Source organism: Pelobates fuscus, chromosome 3 (assembly GCF_036172605.1).
Source record: "Pelobates fuscus isolate aPelFus1 chromosome 3, aPelFus1.pri, whole genome shotgun sequence".
NCBI classification, from domain to species: Eukaryota; Metazoa; Chordata; class Amphibia; order Anura; family Pelobatidae; genus Pelobates; species Pelobates fuscus.
In genome coordinates this window covers 287,194,542-287,210,978 of record NC_086319.1, presented here as the reverse complement: position 1 = coordinate 287,210,978, position 16,437 = coordinate 287,194,542, and the positions used below count along the sequence as shown (strand labels likewise).

Here is a 16,437-nt window from a genome sequence, read left to right as displayed (position 1 = left end):
AATTAAAGTATTTCATTTCCTAGGGGATCATAAACAATGCTGAAAAGAGGATAAAAATCCCTTTGTTAAAAGGAACACAAACCTCTAGTGTCCATTTAAGCAAGAGGCAGATTCACTGGTTACAAACTGAAGTGGACTTCTTCATTCTACTTGTGTTTTCCAAACTGCAGCTTTTCTTCTATGTAGGATGTTATTCATTATTTTGCAAATCACCCCCAGATGAGGACATTGTCATTTGCAGTGCAATGGCTCAGGGGTGCGGAAGTATGTTTTAATTACCTAAAGCCCACCACCATCTTTTCCCAGCAGATTCTATTCAGCTCCTGGCACCTCAACTACTAGGAGCTCACATCACACGGAGATCAATGGAGAATCCCGCAAAATCTTGAGCCACCATAGACTATGACAAAACCAGATGGCAGTGAAGATATTATCTTTATGAAATGCTACTTTTTTTGGTCTTCTCGTGAGTCACATCAGTAGAGTGGTCCTGGTGGCTGCACGATCAATCCAAGATGGTGACTGGTCCTGGAAGTACCTGAAGACCGCAGACCAGAACCAGCAGTGGATGCAAATGTGGAGCAGAACAGGGGCAGTGAAGCATCCAAAATGGCACTGAGTCCCGGAGATCTATTTATGGACATCACCAGGACTTTGTACATACAAGTTGGAGTATATCAACTAAGTAAAAAAATTGTTTGTAATTGTGTTGTTGGTTTGTGGAACTTTCTGTGCTGGGGGGGCTACTGCCGTAAGAACGTAAAAAATAATTGAATCATTGAAAGCCGATCTCTCAGGAGGATATTTATCCCCAAAACACCAGGCAGCAGTTCAAGATAATAACTCTAAAAAATACCTCAACTTCTTCATGCGATTATTAAACTCCACACTAAGAACTGGTTGTATGACCCCCGTCAGCCTATAAAGCACCAGGGAATGCCTCAGCAGTTGTTTGGTTGGTTTGCAGCTTGCTGTGACTCCTGATGTTACTTTCTTCTCTACTGCTGTTCTGTTCCAATCCCATCCCAGTGGTTGAATCTTTTGGCTTATTGACTTTAGCTTGTTCCTGACTCTACTACTTTACTGCCAGCCCTGATCTACAGAGTCCCTTATGATGCCTTTGTCTTTGCCCCTTGTTAAATACCTTGCTTTACAATAAAGCCCTGTGTCACCACAAACTTATCAGAACGCTGTCTCCACCTCCAGGCTTCTCCTGTGGGGTTTTTTGGTATGGGTGTGCTGTTCCACCACTCTAACCACAATCTGACAGGTTGCCACATATGGAAACAGAGTGATTTGGTTGCCAAATGTGTTGAGTAGCTGCACCAAATGTTTGATTGACCGTTTTAGGATGAATGTTTTGCATGTTTTAGGGTCATCTTCTCTAGAAAAGTCAAAGATATAAGATCTACTATATTTTATTAAATAATTAGAGGAGCTAAATATGCTTAACATTATGTGATGTAAGTTGCATGAAACTGTATATGTGCTATATAGCAAAGATTAGTTATCAATAAGAGGGGTCATATGAAGGATAAAAAAGGCATACTATAGTAAAGTATGCTAACTATATATTACCGTATTTATCGGCGTATAACACGCAGCGGCGTATAACACACACCTCATTTTAAGAAGGAAATTCCAGGAAATTTCCCCCCTCCCATAGTATTCCCCCCCCCTCATCCCATAGTGTGTCCCCCCCCTTTCCATAGTATTCTCCACCCCTCCCATAGTGTTCCCCCCTCATCCCATAGTGTTCCCCCCCTTTCCATAGTGTCCCTCCCCTTTCCATAGTATTCTTCCCCCCTCCCATAGTATTCCCCCCCTTCCATAGTATTCTTCCCCCCCTCCCATAGTGTTCCCCCCTTTCCATAGTATTCGTCCCTCCCCCGTCCCCCCCATAGTGTCCCCTAGTGCACTTTCCCTCCCCTTGTCCCATAGTGCACTTTCCCTCCCCTTGTCCCATAATTACTTACCTGTCTTGAAGCGTGGGCCGGTGTTCAGCGCGCACCGCGGTACTGGAACTTCAATTTCAGGTTCCGGTTTCCGGCGGGACTGAAAGGAAGTGTGCACACTTCCTTTCAGTCCCGCCGGAAACCGGAACCTGAAATTGAAGTTCCAGTACCGCGGTGCGCGCTGAACACCGGCCCACGCTTCAAGACAGGTAAGTAATTATGGTATATCGGCGTATAACACGCACACATAAATTTCCCCCTATTTTCAGGGAGAAAAAGTGCGTGTTATACGCCGATAAATACGGTATATACTAAATAGTACTACTACTAATATAGATTATCAAAATAATCTTAACTTCGGTCAGCACTTGAATGTATTTTCCCTATTGGTTTCAAAAAGCATTTTGTTCACCTATTATACATTTTTGTTACATAGTTTTATCTTTGAACCATAATTGGTAACCCTCTATATATAACATTGTTTGCTTTCTACAAAGAAACTAATTTGTCATTTGTAACACCTTCTTACATGCCTTTGGCTACAATAAAAATCAAATTAAGAGGAAAAGGTACAAAATAAAATCCTAAAAATATTCTAATCTACAGATTTTAGTACAGATTAAGGACCTACCCTGACCAAGCAACAGTAGGTTGTAGCTACGTGTTTCACAATATATCAAACTAGGTGACAAGATAAATAACTAAGGAACAGTAGCACTCAGCAAAGTTCCAAAAGGCCTTTTTTAATATCTATAAATACATGCTTTCAGCAAAATGTTACTAGGTACTCTGTGCTATCACATCACAAAGGGGATTTGCAGTTGATTCAATAAACTATTACTCTTTTATTGAAACAACAATTTGTCTCTTAAATTTATTCAGGAGTTGGTCAATAGCAATACAAATAAACAAGTCTGTTGTCTTAAAATAAGCAACACATTACTTTCTTTTTTTTTTACATACTGACTTGAGTTCACTAAACACTAAATTAATCAACGTAAGAAATGTCTATTAATTTGGAGACTAGCAGATGACCTAAAACTGTGGCATATAATACATGGATGGTCCCAATAAAACAAAACATACCAATTATAAAAATAATAACTTTCTATTTCAACTGGGACATTCAAATACATATTTAAAATGTGTACTGCCTCTAGTGAACAATTTTACTTTAGAAAAAGAGCCCAGTCTAACAGCCTTTAAACATTCGGTAATTAATACACCCTTTAAACCATTCACCAGTGGAAAGTTGTTCTTAATTTTACAGTAAAGAAATGTATTACTATAGATGGGCTTGTTATACACACTTACTAGAACAGACAAAATGAATGGACAGTCTAGACCCCAAATAAAATGGTTTATATGCTATAGCTAAATAATTGGGCTGTATTTAAAGGGGTAGGGCTGATGACAATAATGGGATGTGATAATTTGACAAGACAGATTGTGGTTGGATTTTGGGATGGATACATGGGTGATATGATTATAAGATGAAGTAACAATTGGGTCTGGGGATAATGAGATTTTGCAGATGGATTGGGGTACTTACATGACAGAGGAGATGAGGGGTTAAGGGGCTGGGGTGAGGGGAATTATAGGCATTAATTGAGGTGTTTATGTAGATTTGTAGTTTTGAAAGTACCATCTGGATGGGGGTGATGCAGTGGCAGAATTACAATGGTCGCAAAGATCGCAACTTCACCTGTCAGGAGGGACCATAAGGCATGGTAGCAGCAAGCAGGGCAGCATCAGGCAGCCAACTATTTACAAGCCTGCTTCTGCCCTACTCAGAGTCCAGTGTAAGACTCTACTCCTCCATGGTCCCTGGTGGCCCAGTGGTGATATGCGACTCTCTGCAACACTTCTGGTAATCCTCCATGATATCCTGTCTCTCGCGGCTCCAGCACTCATTTAGTGAATCAGAGCACAGCTGAAAGGATTCCCAGTCTGTGCTCAGACTGAATACTGAGTGCCGGAAATGCGAAAGAGAGGATATCATGAAGGGTTTTCAGCAGAGGGTGCAGTATGTCACCTACATCACCAGGGAAACATGACAGAAACAATGAACTACCAGGGCAGGAGGCACCGCAGGGCCCCAGGCAGACTCTGCTGGGTGTGTGCTGCACTAAGGCAGAGTAGGTACCTGCTTACCCGGACAGCAGGTGCCTACTTTGTTCAAATACAGTGTCCAATGTGGGCTGTAGCTGTAATCTCTGTACTTTTCCAGCACTGCTCCTTCGCGTGCCCTGCACGCATGCAGTGAGCCAGGCTTTGATGTCACTTTGTCCCCAGCATCACTAAACAGCACGTGAGGGAGCGCAGTAAAATCACCATGAAGATGACAGCAGCGCCATCAGACCCCAGGGAAAGGATCCACACTGGAACCCATGGAAAGGATCCACTCTAGCTCACCCCAAAGGTAGAGAGGCTGGGTGGACTTAAATAAAAATTATAATTTGAGTGTGTGTGACAGAATGTGTATGTCGGCCAGTGAGTGTGTGTGTCAACGTGTGCCAAATTAGTGAGAGTGTCTGTCAGTGAATGTGTGTGTGTCTGTCAGTCAGTCAGTGTGTGTGTGTGTCAGTGTCCTCTCTGAGTAACTATGTGTGTATTAGATTTTCAATTTGTGACTTTTATACTTCAAATACTTAGTTCATACACAATATTCACATGAAGTCATATTTAGTTTAAAGATAATCTTTACTACCTTTAATCAGGCTTGTTCTCCAATATGGGATAACTTCAATATCAGTGTCTACACTTTCATTTGGATTTTAAATCAATAGAAATTACTTTCTTAAGGCAGAGGTACTTAAGATTTTTTTTAGTTATTTTTTAGACCGGCAGAGGTACTTCTCCATAAAAGGTTTTGAACTTTCTTGGAGGAATGGGTTGATGTGATTGTTGGTTAGAGGGGACAGGTGAGGATAGTTATGAGGGGTTATGAGTTATGAGGGGATTAGGATATGCGATGGCTTGTTAATTGGTATATGGGATGCAGGTGATGCAGGGATTTTGAGGCTGGGAGATGAGTGGATTATGGTACATTGTAATGGAGATTTGCCTGAGGCTTCATTAAGTCTAGATCCATTTCTAGAGATACTGTGTAGTAACCCAATTACCTAGACTACTGCTAAACACAAGTCACAATATCTAGAACTAATATCCATTCACAAACCATATCAATCTATAAACCCTAATCTATAAATTAAAACCAATATTCACTATATAGAATTTAAGTAATACATGGCAGTATCAGTATTGTAAATCCTATTCTGGGAGAAACATGAAATGGACCTGGTCGGTACAGATCATTTTTACACTACTGCTGCCAGGGGGCAAAAAGAACAGCAGCTTCCGCCCAAGGGAAAAATGTATGACTTCTTCCACCCTAAATCTGTCATTCAAAACTCTGATTTTTTTTTTTGATTTTTTTTTATGATAAACCACTACATAACATCTAATTACATAACTAAGAGGTTTAGGAGAAGGCGTTATTGGAAAATCTGCAACATCAGCTATTTATTATTTTTACTGTTATCAATAGCAGAGATACTGAGAGGGATATATCTCCAACTCAGATTTTCAGAAGGCACGAGGCTAACAATGATAAGTGCCAAAATTAGACCCAGAGCATTTCAGGAGCCCACTACGAGCTCTAGCCCAGGTCAGCCCCCCTAACAATACGCTAGGCAGCAGCTGTGGATTGCACATCTCACTGTGCTGAGCCAGACAAACCTAACCCCTTCACTACCAAGCAGTTTGCAGAAAAGACACCCAGAATCAAAACATTTTCCACATCCTGATAAGTAATGTTGAAATTTACTTTTTGTTTCAGTATGCCTAGATAGTGCATTATTTAATGGAAACAAAAATGAAAATTAACACGCACATACACACAAAACCCCTCTCCCGGAATCTCTACATGCATTGCAGAATGCAAAATTTACTTCAAAATGGTCAAGCTGAGACCAAAGAATTTTTAAACCTAAATTATAACATGCAGTTGCCAGATCACTCAAATACAGCGTTTAATGAATATACCCCATAGACCTGTCTTCATTTATGGCACTTTGTAGTCATTATGGAAATACTGTGTGCATACTGTGTGCATACTGTGTCCAAAAGAGCATAACAGATTATTATTTACTGACACACATATAAACAAATTTAAGTAGTTAAATGTGGATTTAAAGATCACGATAAAAGACAATGTTTGGAGCCACCAAGATGTATTTTGACAGGTTCTACCTAGCGCTATTCCTTGAGAACATAATATTTATGAAGTTTGAGAATATAAATGAGTTTTTTTTTTTTTTTTTTTTTTAGGTTTACTCTTTTCCAGTCACACTCCAGTGATTATCGAAATGAGATGATACTTTTTGGATCGGTTTTCAAACATGAATCTCTAATAAACTCAGCTTTATGTAGTTAGTATTGTAATTATTATTCATATGCTGTTCTTGCAATTTGATAATCAAGTTGCTGGTTATTAAAACATGAAAGCAAGTCTTATCCGATGCATTGCAGTGATGCAGCCCTGAGATAAAAATTCAGCTATCTTCCTCTTCTCCCTTGTGCACTGCTAAACAATAGTTTAGGTTAATATTTTCAGAACATTAAAGGAAAATTCAAATATTTTCAACATTTTTATTTAGAATCCTAGAATTTACTGCAGTGAATTATAAAAAAATGTTAAACCTTCCATTTAGTGGTGTCCAGGTCTCACCGCTGTAGCCAAATCAGAATCCAATCATTGAGAAGCATTATCCAAATGCTTCTCTATGAGAAGGTTTAGCATCATCATAATATGTTTCAATATTGTCCATTGTGATTTTAAAGCAGATGCCAATACTTGGTGATTGATATACTAGGTGGTGTAAATAGCTGCAATGCTATTGAATTCAGTTGCACTTGGAAGTTTAAAGATTTGTAATATTTTTGTGATATTTTCTGTCCATAACTGAGCTTCATCAGCAAACCTATTTTCCAATCATAAGTGCTAAGAAAGCACACTACTATACCTGGAAACTATAGGTACAAACACTGTCTGAAAATGGGTTCACACAAAACATCAGTTACTAGCCTCTCCTTTTGGTGCACCCCATGGGCTGTGGGATTGTGAATAATACAAAATGGGTGAAGGAGTTTTCCAGTCTGCAGGGCTCCCAGATTTAATAGGGGTAAATCCAATAAGGGGATAAAACATGCAGATAATAAAATATATCCTGAATCAATAAGTTAGGGCTGCTTCACAACAAATAATAGAGCGACTTAAAAACAGAAAAGTATATATAAAAATAAATAAAATAGAAATAATAATTATATATATTGGAGTAGGCAGGTTAACAATCTGCAATCGCGTTACAGAGCCACGGCCGGTAACTTAGAAAAATGTATAAAGAATTACAATGTTGCATACCTTAATAAAAAATTATTTGACAAGACTGCATCTCCTGTGCCCTTTTTATATCAGTGTTCACTTTTTCCCCTTCATTATTTATTTTGTTAATGTAGAGAGATTACCAGGTTGCTTTTATTGCATGCTCAGCATCTTTAGCTTTTAGTGCCACTTAACCAAACCTTGTCAAGGTTTCTTGTGCCCTGGACAAAACCCTTTGCTAATCTGTGTGGCAGCAAAGTTAACAATGTTGATGTAGCTTTGCTGCAATGACAAAACCACCACCATCACATTAAATCCATTTTTCAATATGAGTTGCGCCAGAAGACTCGATTGAAGTTCTTGTAGGATTGACCCGATATGTCCTACAAGAACTTCAATCAAATCTTCTGGTGCAATTTTTATTTATTAGGACTTTTTAAAACTTACTATCTGGTATTAAGGTTCTGCTATATTTAAGGGTTTGCTGCATATTATTGAATTTAGTGATTTACAAATCCTTTGTTTCCGTTCCCTAGTAAATACAGATGATAACGACTGTAGATTTTGTATGCTTATTCTGTTTCTCTGTTTATTTGGAATGCTCTACAGACCTATATTAACCATTTTATCTATGGGCAGAGTTTGCTGCAGACACGCTAAGGTATGAAGATGGAAGATCTGCAGTACTGTATTTTACAGCAGAGGGAGTGTAGCTATACTTACATTCTAACATAGGTTACACACAGAGAGTGAAAGGGAACAAAAAAATAAAATAAAAATGAGAGACAGAAAGATACGGAAGAAGTATGGGTACAACTATCACATCTGTTTAAAATGTACTTAATGTCCCATCCTTACCGTTCCAGTTATGCAGCATGTATAGGGCACTCCGCAGGAGAGGGGTCCTGTGCTATTACAGGAGTGATACTGATTCACCATCCAGTCTTTGAACTCATCACCTCCACAACAGGAGAACTGCAGGAACAGAATAGTACACAACAAACAAAAACATCACTATTAATTATCTGGCAATTCTCAGAAGCTACTGTGTGTTGTAGAGCACACGTATGCATGCATATATATTGCAGATGCACAGTCATACACAAACACACATGGAGGTTTCAAACCTGTGTTAATTAACCATAGTTACATAGTTACATAGCTGAAAAGAGACTTGCGTCCATCAAGTTCAGCCTTCCTCACATATGTTTTTGCTGTTGATCCAAAAGAAGGCAAAAAACCCTATCTAAAGCGCTTCCAATTTTAGTTACTTTAGTTTTATTGTTGTCCTTTGAAAAGATGGAGTTACTAAAAGGTCATTTTGATAAATGTATTTTTTCATAAATAATGAAGAAAATGTTGACAATCTTTGCTTCGGTCATTGAATCATGGTTTGCAAATTGGCAATTTAAACATCATTGTAACCACACACAATAACTATCCACGTGCTCTAAAATTATAGAAAGTTCAATGAAATTCATAATAACTGGGAAATTAGAAACAACCAAAATGTCCACTTTCTTACTCCTTGATTGTATAAAAGTGAAGCACAGGGCAGTTGAGTTTCTGCACTTGACTACTGAGGAATAGAAATCAGCAGAAGGCACTGAGGAAAATATTGATTCAAATCATATTTCCCTCATACCCAAGTGTACAAATTTCAGTGAGAAAGCAGAGGAAGCTGCACCCAGTCCCCACGCTAAGCTATCCTCTCTCCAAACCTGTGCTTCTTCTCTTTGATAAATCTTGACAAAGGCAAGCTCCACTCACTTTCTTTGTGGAGTCCCATTTTCCCACAATACTCACCTGCATTGCATCCCTCGTCTATAACAGTAGTCATGTGTGGGACTTCTGGCACAGATTAGAGAAAGGGCACACAATGGCACTGACAGGATGCTCAACATGGCGGAGGCTTGGAATGAGATCCAGTGCCACGAAAAAGCAAGAAATTAAAAAACAAACAAACAAAAAAAAAGGTAAAAATAGGTGAATTCGAGATTTAAAAAATATCAAAATATAAATTTCCTGAAGGCAGTAAGGACTTAGACTTGGGGTGGAACAGTACATTTTTTTTTTTTTTTTTACAAATCCTGTGACAGCACCACTTTAATAACACGATATTAAAGTGGCGATGTCACAGGATTTAAAAAAATAAATAAATATATATATACATATATATAAATATAAACAATAGATGATCCAGATAGCACTCCCAGGACTTAGAAAAAGTATAAAACTTAACTTTACAAATAAATCATTTATTTTTAGATTGTATATATTTGTAGATTTGTAAAGGTAATTAAAAGTTAAGTTATATATAAAGAAAAAATAATCCTGCACTCCATGAAATTCAAAATATACTTGCCCGGTGCTTGTCAGGCAAGAATACAACAATAGATGATCCAGATAGCACTCCCAGAAAAAGTATAAAACTTAACTTTTAATTAACTTTCCACATAAAACTATAAATATCTACAATCTACAAATAAATTATTTATTTGTAAAGTTAAGTTTCATACTTTTTCTAAGTCCTGGGAGTGCTATCTGGATCATCTATTCTTATATATATTTATATATATATATACACATTTTCTATTTTTTTTAAGTTCTTGTACGTTTCAGCCAATTTTTTTTAACTGGGCCCTAATTTTATTTTTTTAATTTTTATTTAAAAGATATATATTGTCAAGTTCCATCCTGATTTTACTTGAATGTTATAAAGTTTAAATTTATATGAAAAATGTAACCTCTATTGACCTTTCCCTCTAATCTATGTAACATCAATACAAATCTGCTTATGAAGATAAATATTTAAATTGGTACCAACCTTTTCCTGCACAAAATCCATAATATTCTTAAAATCCAAATCATCGTAGTACTGCTGCATTCCCACAAGAACATTTGCATGTGCAAACTTTTTGAACTGTAAAAAAATAACAAAAACATTAAATTTCATCCATGAACTGTCTAAATGTTTAAACATTTTAAAACCAAGACGTCAAGATACATTAAGATTACGATTTTGGTGCTTAGAGTATCCCTTTAAATACTATGCTACTCTAGACTGTTTTTAATGTTAACAAGAGAGTCTTTTATATTGTTGGAGTTGCATAGAGCCCATTAACTCCATTCATAAAACAGCAGCAGAGCGCAATAGCTTCCAGCAATGGTTTTTGGGATGCGGACTAGAGAATGGAAACCTTAGCAGGGTCTGCCGGGCTGTGCCCAGCCAATTGTTATGGGTGCTGAGCTTTGCCAGCTGCCCAGCATGGATCACAATGAAATGGGCTGGAAGCAGGCTCCATTCATAATTACAGTGAGTGTAATTATAGAAACAGCCAGTAGATTGTGGTCCATTTTTTAAAGTTAGAATTGATATTAGCAGAGGGTTTCCTTAGGGTTAGGGTTGAGGTTAGGGTCAGGTTACATTTAGGGTTAGGATCGGATCAGCTGTATGGTTAGGCTTAGTGTAGGGTTAGTGTTAGAGTAAGGTAAAATTGAATGCAGTTTTAGGGTTAGTCATAGTGAATGGTTAAGGTTAAGGGTATGTTCAGGGTAGGCATTCAGTTAGAATTAGTGTAAGTATTGGATATGGTTGGTTAATGCTAACCCTATGACAAGCCCCACAATATCAAAAATGTATTAAAATCCTAGACATATTAGGCATTTAACAGTCAATACTAATAAATGAATCTTTTTGGAGTTATTTTTATTTCATTGCACTGGATGTGCAAAAATTATCCTAAGCAAAAAATGTTAACATTTTATACACATTTAATGTTGTGTTAGGTATACATATAGGATATGGAATTAAAGCCCTTTAAAAATGATGTATAACATGGATTGGGTCATTTTAAGGTAATCCCCTTAAATAACAGTGAACCAAACCTATAAACCTTGGACAAATGCCTCCATCCTTAAGGGGTTAATAAAGTCCAATATGTGAAAAAACAAATCAAATTAAACCCAAACAATATACAAGACTATCTTGTTAACATTAAAAACAGTCTAGAGTTGCATAGTATTTTAAGGGATACTCTAAGCATCAAAAACACGACTTAATATATCTTGATGCAGTGGTTTTGGTGCAGATATATGGTCTCTTTTCCATGGGGATAACAAACATTGCGGTTTCTGGGAAACAACAATATTTACACTTGGCTGAGAACATTCCTCGAGTGGTTGAAGACAGAAACTAAGGGCACCCCCTCCTTTAGATATAAGGTCTTCACATTCTGAACGTGATGACTATGAACATGGCAAATGCTTCTCTAAGAGAAGCATTAGAATGGGGGAGTGTGGCAATTCCGGTCTGTGCATCCTATGTCCGCAACCATCCTCTATGAGAAGTATTTAATTGGACTAGAGATCATCATATTTGATGATCTCACAGTGGAAAGAGTAGCTGCCGAGCTGATTGTGTCTTGGTGCTAGATTACATTTTGAAACATATTTTTTTTTTTTTTAATGTATACAAGTGGGTGAATTTAAAAATTGTGGGCAACGTATCGAACTATAAACATAAGTTACTTTAAGCACAGTTCCGCTTGAAACTAGGGCCTCGACCTGCAAGACATTGCCAACAGTACTTATACTGAAAAATGTCAAACTTCTCTCCAATTTGAAAAGGTCAACACGATGCAGAATACTTCTGTAAAGAGATTGTAAGAAAATCCAATATGATTGACACTTGATTGACTCTGCTTGCACCAAGAACAAATTCTCAATGTGAGATCAATAATGCAAGTTTAGATAGCAAAGCAAGGCTTGTAGATCCACCATTCCAATAAGATTCCACTAAAATGGATTGCATTCCTGAGGAAATTGTAATCTCGAACAGATTCCTGGACAAGAAATAGGACTGTTCTCCACATGCAAGCAATGTGTACACTATTTAATATCAAAATACTAACATACTGACAGCCACTAGAGGAGGACTTAACCCTACAATGCAATAAAAAAAATGCAATGTTTTACACTGCGGGATTAGGGGGACAGAGACACTGCACCCAGGCCACTTTATGGAGATGAAGTGGTCGATGTGACTATATTGTTCCTTTATGTGAGAAATATATGAATATTTTGCAGTGTGCTGATCATTAGATCTCATCTTTTTGGGACATGCTTCAGGTTTGTTGATCTTTGTTTATATATATTCCGCATGCATGAAAGGGTGAGAAGGATGGGGGTAGATTTTAGGATTGTTTTCGATTTCAGAAGTTCATCCATCTGTATTTTCAACCAATTCCCAGTACAGCTGCTTTATAGTCCTTAGAGAGAGTGCATTTAAAAATAGCCATGTGCTGTACATTTTGTGGCTACAATATGTGGGATTTATTTGTTCCTAATGCAGAATGTAATCTCATGCCTCAGGGTGAATTTCATCTGCCTGGACTTCTAGTTTAAATTTTCACAGAAACAACATTTAAAGATTTTACTACATTCACCTGCTGACATAGGCACACATACCAGAATTGACACTTCTTTTTTAACCATCTGAATCATACGCGAGCCATTGGAATATTTGCTAAATGTTGTGCAAATGTTATTTAGTATTGTGATATCACTTAAAAGGGAAGTATCACTTCTCAGATCTGTATTAATGTATTTACCTATCGATGTATGTATTTAACAATCCTGCATTTGCTTGGTTTGAAAAATTAAATACATTTAGGAATCCAGATGCCTTTATTTTACAACTGTGTGCCTTTATCTTAACTCTATGTCAATCATTGTTATGAGCACTGCCTTTTTACCTGGCGTTTGTCAGTTTTTGTTTATATACTTGGTCTGAGCATACCATAGCCAAAGCTGCCACCTAAGAGTAGTGGAAAACATGTTTTAAACGTTTTAATGGATTTCACAGTCATGTCTTACTGAAACATGCATTCACCAGGTCAATACATATCTAGAGACTATTTTGATGTTCTTGGGAACCAGGATACTGAATTAAGCAAGCAGGACTTCTGCTTGGAGTATTTCCACACGGGACTGTTGCGTGGTATGTTAAATGTTATAGTAAATCCTGCATATCACGCTTCTCTTAACAATCTGTATAATCTCTCCCCAGCTCTCATAGCAGACATTGTTTTGTAAGCAACGCATGTAAGAGAGTTACTTATTCAATCTTTGCTTTGCGATTAGCTTTGTACATGAAACACAAGCTGACGTTTGTCTTGACGCTAAGATCTGTCTTACAGGGATACTGTAAATTGCAGCATGAAATGGACTCTTTCAGGAGCGACAGAAAAGTAGCTCGCGGCACACTGTCTCATACTTACAAACAAGTCCAAGTGAAGCTAGAAATAGCATTCATGATTCCTACCCTTTATTAACAAAAGACTAATTCACCCCTGGGGTCTTCATATAAAAATAGCACAGCAGTGAATTCGACTGTCACACACTTTAAACCATTCACTGCTAGAGAGGACAACATGGGAGACATTATTGTATACATTCGTTAAAAGAAGCTGCAGAAATACACATATGCCATGTATTTCAGCAAGAGATTGGCAATTTGTTGAAAAGGGGTCAGACTTTTACCTATTCTCAAAGTAGCAATAGAAAGAAAAGCTTTAACACATAAAACAAAGAAAAGACAACAAAATATTTACGCAACTAAGAAACTTCTGATTGAAAGTCTATCAAATGTTTGCTGCAATTAATTGCTTCTCTCTCAATTCGGTGTATTTAAAAGCTTGATTTAAAAAAAAAAAAAACAACAACAAATTATTAAACAAATCCCTTCTTATTTTCCCACTATGATCACCATAGAGGTCTTCAACACATTTCCCCAGCGGGGCTCCTAGATGTCCTTTTGTATTGCTCATAATGTTCCAGTGTACATAGCTGCATGGAACTGCTGTCATATCATATATTTTACAGATACCTGGTTTTAGCCAGGTAACTAACTCATGATGCACATATGTGGACATAATGTATTCTGCTCTTATTTTATATTATGTTATATTCCATATAAATGCCTGCAGCTTCTTTTACTTATAAATAGAATATTTCATTATTTTTATTTATCTAGAAATCGTAAAGGCCCAGATGAAATCAAGTTGCTATTTCCTGTAAGCTCGTTTGAGCAGGGCAAGTTTTCATGTAATTGAATCCCCCCCCCCCTCTTATAATATTGTAAAGCGCAACAGAATCCGTTGGAGCTATATAAATGGCAATAATACTAATTATAATCCCCCCCCCCCCCTTATAATATTGTAAAGCGCAACAGAATCCGTTGGAGCTATATAAATGGCAATAATACTAATTATAATAATAATAATAATAAGTACTTTTAAATAATGCCAGCCAAACCTGATAAATGGATCAGCTTCTCCTGAAAAGTCTGTATGTTATAGTGAGCAGTGTTTCATGGACATGCCCCTACCTGCGGTACAGAGAATGAGGAAATATATGGAGGTTTAAAACCTTCCTATTACAAATGTGGTGATATATTTATCAGCTTCCAATAACCAACTGCAGTAATTAAATCGGTCCAAAATATGAAATGGTTAATCAGGAGCTAATACACATGATTACCTGGAATTAAATTAATATCAAACTTTGAGTGCTTTGTTCTATGCTTTTAAGCTTGTCTCAGCTGAATGTTATTTTTCTAACAAAGGTTACATGTATTTATTTTTTTCTTAAAAAACAAAACAAGAACACATCAATAGAGAAAGGTTTAAGTTTCTGTTGTTCCATCCACACTCCCTTCTCCTCAGAGAAACAGGTCCTTTATTTTGAGATCCATGCTGTACGACGCACACCTTACCTGATCTTCAAACACCAGTTCGATGACAAGCAACAGAAGTTCAATGATGAAAATGGCGACAAGCACATAGAAGAACTGTAATAAAGATAATAAAGATAAGTAAATCAGAGGGATTTATGAATGGTAAAATTCAAGATATTTCTACATTACCAGGCCTGTCTATGCTTTATGATATCATGGATATTCTGTTACACAGAAGCTCAAATGTCAAGTCTTCAAAAGTGGGATCAGACTTGCTAGAGTTGGATGGGACTTGGGGTCAGGAATACCTGCATTTGAAATGGTGGAAACTACAAACTATGGCATATCAAGTGCCGACATGGATTAACAAGGATACAAACTAGTTTACATCCTAAGGACACAGGATAAGAGTATGTGGTTACACTGCTGTGCCCATACTGTAATAATGCACGCCATTATAAATGGCGACACAGGGCACGAGCTCTTTCTTCATAATAATGTTTACGATTTTAAACGTATTATTTTTAAAGTAAATCTCATGAAACCAACACACCAGCTACCGGACTTGTAATGTGAAAGTAATTTACCATCAAACCATTTATAGATCTATCTACTTGCAAGCAAAGAAATATGCAGCTCAGGTGTCAACAAAGATCAAGCCTCAACTTAGCTCTAATTCTTAAGACAGAATCCTGAGGCCAGCATTATGTCAGGAGGTATCGACCTCTAATTTTATTTCACATCTATCTCCCTGATAGCTCATGCTCTCCCACTGTGGGGCATAATAAATGGACACGAAATGCTTAAGGTGTAAGTGCAGACAATGTCTTAACCTATCATGCCAATTTACAATTTTTTACTGCTACCTATTTTGTTAACACACTATATAATCTATTACAGTAAAATGAAATCACAGCACCTCTAGCTAAAAACATTGAACTTAGAATACGCACACTTCTGCATTGTACAGCAACCCATGTGCAAAATGCATGTATATTACAGATATTACATCTTACAATGTAAGCCATAAAAACTTTTAACTTATTTGGCACATTCTCTCCAGCTCTATTGTATATCCGGGCATTCTGTTAGGAGAGTTTGGATTTTTACATATAATTCCAAATTAACACTGGAACTTCAAGAATATTTGCCTTAGTTTTGAATACCACCTACATTAAAATGGCTTTGTCGCCATCTGGGGTCTTAACCCAAGGATGACTTTTCCACTGGGGGACCAGTTGCTGGGGGGAGGAGAGGGGCAAGTAAAAGCATGTTATACTTATAAATACTTTTACATATATGTATACTTTTACATTTTGGCGACTATCCCAGTTTAATGACCTATGCCAGGGTTAGAC

The 16,437-nt window shown here is 37.2% G+C and overlaps 1 protein-coding gene across 2 annotated transcripts in view; it reads right to left on the bottom strand.

Moving 5' to 3' along the window:
• Positions 1-16,437, bottom strand: part of LOC134603059 (tetraspanin-15-like) — a 147,643-nt gene that overhangs the window by 45,529 nt on the left and 85,677 nt on the right. Inside the window, exons 3-5 of one of the 2 annotated variants that reach the window (XM_063448672.1) lie at positions 15,119-15,193; positions 10,169-10,264; positions 8,200-8,316 (exon numbers count right to left, since the gene is read on the bottom strand). In XM_063448672.1, coding sequence (XP_063304742.1) covers positions 8,200-8,316; positions 10,169-10,264; positions 15,119-15,193 — 288 coding nt within the window. The remainder of the gene's footprint in view (positions 1-8,199; positions 8,317-10,168; positions 10,265-15,118; positions 15,194-16,437) is intronic. The other variant, XM_063448673.1, reaches the window with a different exon arrangement.